This window comes from Vespa velutina, chromosome 25, assembly GCF_912470025.1.
Source record: "Vespa velutina chromosome 25, iVesVel2.1, whole genome shotgun sequence".
In the NCBI taxonomy this organism is placed as follows: domain Eukaryota; kingdom Metazoa; phylum Arthropoda; class Insecta; order Hymenoptera; family Vespidae; genus Vespa; species Vespa velutina.
Genome location: NC_062212.1, coordinates 849446 through 859445, shown reverse-complemented (window position 1 = coordinate 859445; position 10000 = coordinate 849446). Strand labels below are relative to the sequence as shown.

The 10000-nt window shown below is 26.2% G+C and overlaps 1 protein-coding gene across 3 annotated transcripts in view; it reads right to left on the bottom strand.

The window, feature by feature from the left end:
* Nucleotides 1–2892, bottom strand: part of LOC124957437 (GRB2-associated-binding protein 2) — an 11026-nt gene extending 8134 nt beyond the window's left edge. The window contains exons 1-7 of one of the 3 annotated variants that reach the window (XM_047514513.1): nucleotides 2638–2892; nucleotides 2450–2536; nucleotides 1853–1981; nucleotides 1594–1780; nucleotides 1202–1477; nucleotides 369–1076; nucleotides 117–256 (exon numbers count right to left, since the gene is read on the bottom strand). In XM_047514513.1, coding sequence (XP_047370469.1) covers nucleotides 117–256; nucleotides 369–1076; nucleotides 1202–1477; nucleotides 1594–1780; nucleotides 1853–1981; nucleotides 2450–2536; nucleotides 2638–2664 — 1554 coding nt within the window. In that variant the 5' untranslated portion in view covers nucleotides 2665–2892. Of the gene's footprint in view, nucleotides 1–116; nucleotides 257–368; nucleotides 1077–1201; nucleotides 1500–1593; nucleotides 1781–1852; nucleotides 1982–2449; nucleotides 2537–2637 lie in introns of those variants that run through there. The other 2 variants (XM_047514512.1, XM_047514514.1) reach the window with 2 other exon arrangements.
* Nucleotides 2893–10000: the final 7108 nt, after the last annotated feature.

Genomic DNA, 10000 nt, shown 5'->3' with positions numbered 1-10000 from the left:
AAAAAAAAAAAAAAGGAAAGTAAAAGATGTAATACAATTGTCGAGTGTGACTTGATTTGACGCACGTCATTGTTTTTTTTTTTCTTTTTTTTCTTTTTTTTCTTCATACTATTTACCTCCTCTTTATCATCGAAAGCATTATTATCCTCATCCGACGTCGACTGATGTCTAACGGAATGCGTATGCATTGGAGGAGTAGGACTAGGTGCTGCTCGCATTCTACCTCTTCCAGGTGGTGAAGCAAGTTGTAATGGTCCTTTAAAATAAATCAATTCATTAATAATCTTATACAGATATCAATTTTCATTCCATTTGATAGATTAATTCTAATCCATTCAATAATAAAATTATCTTTTAATAATAATTACCTTCTATAGGTGATTTGTTCAATGGTGGTTTAAGTTTTCTATTAATACTTGGCGGTTCAGCAGGTGAATGTTCGCTAGAGCTCATTTCTAACGTTGATAAATTAGTACCAGGTGATGCCTCGTTGCTAATAATTGACGTAGAATCGCTTGTTTTTCTACCTGGTTTTAATTCTCTGTAAACAACAGGCGGTGGTGGAACAGCAATCGTTGATGATGATGATATTGAAACAACTGTACTATTATCTCTTATCAATGGACTTGGTAAATTCGAATAAGTTGCTGTCACTGAACTTTCCGATCTTGGACTTGGTGGTTCATCCTCATGAAAATCATATCGGAAAACACGTGTCTCTTCTATTGTACTTGGTGCGGCATTAGAATAAACATGTTTCTCCGTTGTCTGTCCAGATTGATGGGATCTAGGAAAATCATATGATTCATCCGTTACCGAACCAATTGCAATAGTATTTGGCGCTGGTGTAGCAGGTGTTGTTGGCTTTGAACTTTCAGTAGCACCATCCAAATTTAAATAATTATGTCCAGGATTTTCAGGTAACATGTGCGGCGGTTTAGGTGGTCTTGGTGGTGCTGGTAATTTTTCTACGGCAGGTGGTACAGTTGAATCCACTATTCTTAACTTTCCAAATCTCTTTCTAACGCTCCATGAGCCTATCTCAGCGTCAACAGAATTCTGACCTCTGGAGTCGGCTGTTTTTATATGTTAAGTTTAATATATATATATATATATACACATAAGATGCTTTTTTTTTTTCAATTATATATACGATTGATAAACTTTGTTCTTTTCTTTTTCTTGATCGATCTTTTATTACCTGGAAATGTATCCCAATTGACACTTGGTACAGGAGCTGTCCATTCATCATCCGTAAAGACACTTTCTGCGTCAGTAGTCGTAGGTGATCTTGGTGGTGATGGTGCTAATCTTCTTGGAGCATCATAATGTTCTGGTCCTTGTCCCATCCCTGAACTAAGAGAACTGGTATCGTTAAGACGACGACCAGATATACATTCGCTAATAGGAATATAAGGCCCAGATATTGTACTTGTTGGTGAGATCGGTGGTGATTCTTGGGATTCATATTGAAACACTATATATATATATATATATACATATATATATATAATAAAAAATTGTTTTTATACATAAATCATAGAATAAAATTATCTTTTTGATTTTTATAATATAAATGAAATAACGATTTACTTTGACATTGTTGTTCCTCATCTTGAGTGTAAGCCTTCAAACCGCAAACTTGACAAACAGCAGCTACCCATTTGTTCATATCGGCTTCACTTTCAGCTACCAAATAATAAGTTCTCTTTGGTGTTTTAACATTGAACGTAAATTGATATTTCTGTTTACAATTTTCAAACCTAAGACCAGCATCAACCTAGAAAAAAATTTTTATCATATAATAACAATTGACAAATGATTTAAAAATTTCTTATAAATTATATATTACCTGTTCGCATTGATCAAGATCTATACGACCTTTTAATTTTCTACAACGTCTGTCCGTATAATATTCTAAAAAGTATTGTCCAGGTAATTCACCGCTGTGTCTTAATGCGAACCAACGTTTTCTCCATCGCTGTAATCAAAAAATTAAAAAAGAAAAAGAACCAACCGACATTATTGTCAAGAGACAATAAAGATTCATTCCTTTGTAATAAGAAAATTATAAGTTAAATTAAAATCAAAGTAATCCTATTAAAAAATATTATAACTTTTGATAATGTAATTATAGGATGCAATAGTAATAGAATGAAAACATAAAGGAAAAAAAGTAAGGTTAGGATTTCAATTGTAAGTAAAAGAAAGAGATAGAAAAAAAAAAAAAAAAAAAGAAGAAGAAAGAAGAAGTTTTGTCGGAATTAACTTACAAGTGAACAAATGTAAACAAATGATACAATAATAAGTTTCATTTTGGGCTCGATGATAACAACGACAATGACAAAAGGAAAAGAAAAAAAAAAAAACCAAGAAAAAAAGGGGAAAGAAAAGAAAAATTGAACGACCAATAAATCATCTATAATGCCATTAAACAAATAAAACTTACAGCTCTCCATAGTTTAGTAGGTGGCGATTTGATGAGCCATCCTTCATGAACAATTTCTTGTGTAGTTTTAAGAACCTCCATTACTAACTATAACAATCCCTCATCAATTAAATCTGTTTGATTATAAATAATTTCGTTATACGGTATAACATTGTCACATTGGGATAATAAAACCACCGAACACATACGAGGACAACGGCACGCTCGTCGTCCATTTATCTATTTTTGGACGACACACTGACGATCACTACACTGATATACATGAATCGCCTGCTGATCTCTTCCACGATGGCAACCTACCACCACCATTACCACTACTACCAACATAATCAATATAAACACAACTGTCGCAATCGCCATTACCATCACTATCACTACTACCAACACAATTCCAACAACTGTTGGAATCGCCATTACCATCATTACCATTACTACCAACACATAATCACACAACTATCGGAATAGCCATTACGATTCACTAACACTATTACCAACGCAACCACAATTTTCGGAATCGCCATTACCAACACAATTACATTTTATATCATAACGGAACATTCATAAGACGTGTATTTGTGTAAACTTCGTATACGTAGAGAGAGAAAGAGAGAGAGTGAATATTGAAAATCGGAGCCATTGAAAGCCATATATATATATATATATATATATATATATATATATATATATATGTATGTATACGTATATATCGTCGCCATTACTAAACCGATGTAAACACTCGTACAAAGGCTCGTGCGTATACGTGTGTGTATATATGTGTGTATATTTCTTCATGTGTTGGGTTTCTTCTCGATGACAACGCACTGATGTATACGACTTACAAATGTCCATCGACCAACCATGATTACACGTACATGATTTCTTTTTTCTTTTCTTTTTAGATTACTATTATTTTTCTTACTTATCATCGTTATTGTTATTGTTATTATTATTATTGTTAATGTTGTTACTACTGTTATTATTATTATTATTATTATTATTGTTATTATTATTATTATTGATTGTATTTTGATTGTCAAACGAAATGTTTCAAAATTATCGCGTTAATAAATAATTGTTTTTTCTCCCCCTCTCGCACTCGAATTAATTTTTCGTTTTCATTTTTGAGATTAATTTTTTAAGGTCGGTTTTTTTTTTTTGAATGAGGAATATTTTTCTTTTCCCTTTCGTTTTTTCTTTTATATATATAAATATATTTATATGTATATACATCGTAGAAGCAATTAATTCATCTATTGTTAAGATTTGAGGTTAGAATGGCGATTTGCTTTTTTCTTTCCTTTTCTTTTTGATTGTTTCTGATCGAAAATACGAGAACATTCGAGACTTAACCTCCTTTTTTTTTGATTCTAGCTTTTCCATATAAATATATATATATATATATTTATATATATATATATGGTATGTAATAATCGTTTGATCGGTCGAATGTTATAAAATGATTGAAAGATAATTATTTTATTTATTATATCGAAATAATTGTTTATTAAATCTTACGAGACTAATGAAGGATTTCGATTATCTAGGTTAGAAAAGGCGTAAAATTTATTATGTCTAATTTATCAAATAATTAGAAAAAATATTTATACGTTCATTTGTTCGATTCGATGTGATTGTTAAAACAACAGAACAGAACGGAACGGAACGGAACGGAACGAAACAGAAAAATTTCGATCGTCTAGATTAGAACCGGCGCGAAATTTGAAATGTCGAATCTAATAAAAAATCATCCATTCGAAATAATTAAAAAGATTTCGACGAATGTTAAATTGGAGATTTAATTGTTAAAAAATAATATTTATTTTCTTATTAAGGATCTTCATTTTTCTTTCTATCTTTTCTATTAATTTATATCCAAAAGAAATTGTTTATTGGTTTAGTATGATTCGTAATAAACGATAAAGAATCTGTTGTCTTATTTATTGTAAAATATGAATAAATACAATGATGATAACATTACAAGTAAATAAACTTTTTCATCGTTTCCATGAATCATTGGTATTAATAAATGAATAATCACGGTTACGATTAATATTACACTCTTGCTTTTGTTATCGTATAAACAGTACTTTTTGTTTTTGTTCTTTTTTTTTTCCCCTTTTTTTTCCATTTTTTCTTTTTTTTTTTTTATAATTACCACCATCTTTCTCGTCATCTTTCTTGCGCTATATATATATATATATATGTATGTTTATATATATATATATAAATATATAAATATATATATATATATATACATATATATGTATGTATGTATGTTGCATATGTATACATATATATATATATACATATATATATATATATATATATGTATATATTATCATAATAATATGTTTACCTCGTACACTTTTACACTTTTATTATATAATGTATTTCAATATATTGGAGTTTAATTCGAAATAAATTAATGTACATACTATAATTACAATGTAATCACCTTAATAATTAATTTAATTAATTAATTTATTTATTCATTTAATCATTTATTTTATTTATTTTATTCATTTAACGATTAATCGGCGTTAATTCATTTATTCATTTATTTATTTACTTATTTATTCATTCATTTATTTATTTAATATACGACACATGTACCGACTGTATCTCCAACGAAATTCTTTCTCTTTTTTTTTTTTCTTTGACCCTTCATTCGCTTTTTCTTCTTTCTTTCTCTCTCTCTCTCTCTCTCTCTCTCTCTCTCGTTTTCTTAATCGATTAACTTTAATTTAATTTACTTTATTTTACTTTACTTTATTTTGACTGTGTGATTCGTGAATCGTTTTATTAAATATACCTTACTTTTTTTTCCCGTTTTTCATTTTTTTTTTCATTTTTTTTTTTCTTTTTTTTTTTACACAACTCCATATAGCAAAGGTAACATCGGTGTCGCAATCCAATAAGCGAAATCGGCAAGTGTGTGTGTCTGTGTGTGTATGTGTGTATGTGTGTATGTGTGTTTGTGTATTTGTGTGAGAGAGCGCGTGTGCGTCTGTTTCTAAAACAAATAAAAAAAATAAAAGAAGAAGTAAAAAATAAAACGAAACAAAATAAAATAAAATAAAGTAACTTGTCGTTTATTAATTACTATTTTTTTGTATGTAAAAAAGTTGAAAAAATCGTCCTTGTACTTGCAATACATCGAGTAACGAATTTATTATTATTATTATTATTATTATTATTATTATTATTATTATTATTATTATTATTATTATTATTATTATTATTATTATTAACATTATTACTAAAGCTATTACTATTATTATTAATATTAATATTAATATTATTACGACTATATTAATATCATATAAATATGGCGACAGATAGTGGTGGAGTGGTGGGGGTAAAGGAAGGAAGGAAAGAAGTGGTATTGGTTGGATGGTGAGAAGTGGGGGAAAAGGGGAGGAGCCTCTCCCTTTCCTAATACATATACAAGTTCTATTTCTAATACGTGAAACGGTATAAAATTAAGAACGATTTTAATTAAGATCTTAATTAGATAATTTTGTTTCTTTTCTTTCTCTTTCTCTCTCACTCTCCCTCTCCCTCTCTCTTTCTTTTTCTATCTATCTCTCATAATCTTTTTCCTTTTTATTTTTTTTTTCTTAATCTTCTCCATTATTACAGATTATTATTATTATTATTATTATTATTATTATTTTTGTTTTGTAATGCCTCGTGTATATTGAACTGGACGAATCGTTTGCCATATATATATATATATATATATATATATATGTGTGATTTTTTTTCTTCTAAATTTTTTTTTCTTTCATTCTCTCCTTGTTATTTGAACATTGAAATTTTCAAAATGATATATATATATATATATGTTTGTTTGTTTAATCTTTTCATCTTCACTTTTTCGCTAAACTATTCGTTCTTATCTACACGTTGATATATATATATATATATATATATGTATGTATGTAATAATTATACAGGTATATATTGAGAGCATATATATATATAAAGAGAGAGAGAAATATATATATATATATGTATACATGAGCCGTTGATTCTGAAAGTGGGGGTGGTCTATTTAGTGAAAAAAATAATAGTTAAAATTAATTCTTATTACAAATTAACATAAAATTTATGCTTTTATTTATAGAAAAAAAAAAGAAAAAAAGAACAAAAAGAAAATGGACGACCCACTTTTAAAATCAATTGTATACATATATGTATGTATGTACGTATACGTATATGTATACGTATATTTGTGTATGTGTTTGTTCCACAACAGAGAACGAAGATTCGAAAATTATTTTCGAAAAATAATTGTTTTTTTTCTTCTTTTCGTTCCCAAAGAAAAATCGACGGAAAAAAAAACAAAAAAAAGAAAGAAATATATATATACATATATATATATATATATATGCATGGGCCTATATAATTTCAAAAAAAAAAAAAATTAAATAAAAAGGCAAACAAAAACAAATTGTTGGATATATATTTCATTGTACGTTAATTTCACTTTCATTTTTTTTTTTTAAATAAGGATCTCTCTCTCTCTCTCTCTCTCTCTCTCTCTCGTTTTCATTTTTGCAATTTAAATCTTATGTTATGTATAAATATATACACCTCGATATATTATTATCATCGAATTTCGACGAATATTATATATCGACTTTATTATTATTAATATTATTATTATTATTATTATTATTAATATTATTGTTATTATTATTAATATTATTACGAATCAATCTTTAATATTAATTTTAAATTTTAATTCAAAAAAGATCGATTGAGAGATTTATTTTCTTATTTTGTGTGTGTGTGTGCGTGTGTACATTTTTCTTTTTATACTCTTTTTCCCGCCAATAGTTAGCTAAATTGTAGAGAATAAAATGTCGTAATAAAAAAACGAACGAACGAAATAATGAAAAAAGAAATAGTAGCTCTTTTTTCTTTATTATTTTGTTGAGAGTCGTACGGCCATTTTCTTTTTTCTTTTTTCTTTTTCTTTTTATCTTTTTTGTAAAGTTCAATCAAGATTTTTTCCGCAATTATCGTATATCGTTATTGTTAATGTTTGCTGTTCTATTTCCAAAAAAATATTTTATTTCTAGAAAAAATAATTTTTGAAATTCTCAATTCACGCATCCCCCCCCCTCCTCCTCCTCACCCTATTCTATCCCATCCAATGCCGTCAAATATATTTTTCTTATTTTCTTTTTTTTTTTCTCTCTTCTTTTATCAAATAAGAACCTTTAATTTGTTTTGAACCATAATTGATTTGAGAATCATTTTTGAGATCATTAAAAGTGAATTGATGATATAGATAAACAAATGATACACATACACTATGTTTATCAAAATTCGAACCTTGGAATTTGAAAATTTCTAATTTTCCTCATCGTTCTCCCTTCACCCTATATCTCTTCCATCCATTCCTCGTAGTTTATTAGGATGATAAATTTCTTTTCTATTTTTTCTTTTTTTTTTTTTTTTAACCAAATTGAAGAAGAGAACTTAAAATTATGGAAACTAATTTTTTTTTTTTTTTATATCAAATGGAGAAGAGAACCCCTTAAAAATCGTGAAAATTAATTCTTTTTGTTCTCGCTGTTTCTTTTTTTTTTTTTTTTTTTGAACCATCAATAAAGATTATTTTTGATTTCCTTCTTTTTTATATAATATATACGTTTTTGAGGAGAGAGAGAGAGAGAGAGAGAGAGAGAGAGTGTGTCATTTAAAATTATATCATATTTTGTTATATATAAATATTAACAATTAAATAATTAATCATTTTTGAACGTAAAGAAAATTTTAAAGGAAAAAATGGCTGTGGGCGACCTTTTTTTCTTTTTTTTCCTACCCTCAGTGGGATTCAAACCCACACGAATTTTTTAAGGGTGTGTGTGGTTTTTCTTTTCAAAATATTACTGTAAACGATTGAGCTAATTAAACGTCATTACATTGATTTTTCATAATTGTCAACTTAAATAATACCGGAGGTATATAATCTTATATTAATATATAATATAATTTATTTATATTTAATAATTAATTACACATATATATATATATATATATATATATATATAAAGAAATAATATAATTAAATAACAAATAAAATAGTCTCATTAATGAAGATAAAAAAAAAATTATTTCTATATATGTAAAAAAAGAAAAAAAAAAAATATATATATATATATAAAATAAAGTCACATATCATATATTATGGTCAATCAACGATAATTATATAAATGATTATGATAGAAAATAAAAAGAAAAAGCAAAAAAAATGTATCATCGTCTTTCTCTCTCTCTCTCTCTCTCTCTCTCTCTCTCTCTCTCTCTCTCTCTCTCTCTCTCTCTCTCTCTCTCTCTCCCTCTCACTCTCTCTTTCTCATTCTGGAGCTTTCCTGTAAAATAAAAATCAAAAGAAAAAAACAAAAAAAAAAAAAGGAAGAGAAAAAAAAAGTAATATGAAAAGAGGATATTGGCATTATTTAGCATGGGGATAAACGAAAAATTTATATCTCATTAATCTTTAATTAGATAATTAATTAATTCACTATTTACGAAAAGTCATAATAAAAAGTATTAATCTATATTCGGTATTTCAATAATAATTAATAATTACTAATGATAATAATAATAATAATTAATAATAATTAATAATAATAATAAATGATAATAATAATAATAATAATAATAATAATAATAATAATAAAATAATATAATAATAATAATAATAATAATAATAATAATTACATTTAATTGCTTTATCTATTGGATGATACTCTAATAATAACTCATAAAGTTACCATAGAACATATATCGCGATCTATATTAAATCATAATCTTGCTCTTTTTTTTTTTTTAATAATATAAAAAAAGAAAACAAATCGTATAATACATATATATATATATATATATATATATATATATGTATATATAGCGTTGTATCATTCATCTCTCGTTACAATAATAAATTGCTACGAAAGCACCACGTACCAATACGGGATACTTCGAGTCCTTATTAATTAATTAATTAATTAATTATTTATAATAAAAATAATTAAAAGAAAAAAAAAAAGAAAAAAAAGAAAATAATTATAATAATAATAATAATGATAATAATAATAATAATAATAATAATAATAATAATAGTAATAGTAATTATTTATTTGCTTATTAATATTAAAAAAAAGGAGGGAAAAAAAGGGAAAAAAGGGAGAAAAGAAACAACAAAAAGTAATTAGAATTTTTCGCGGGAAGAAAATATTAACTTTCGATGCTTGTCGTGCCAAAATTTGAATATTTGTGAAAAGAAAAATTATATATATATATATATATATATATATATATCTACACACACACATACATACATATATATGTATACAAAAAAAAGAAAAAAAAGAAAAAGAAAAAACCGTGCCCCGTGAATCTTCTTAGAGAGAGTGAGACAAAAAATGTCGTACCAGAGATCAAAAGAAGATTCTTTAATCTTCAAAGAAAAAAAAGAAAAAGAAAAAAAAAAAAAAGAAAAAAAAAATTCTTTTTCGTTCCATCATTTTTTTT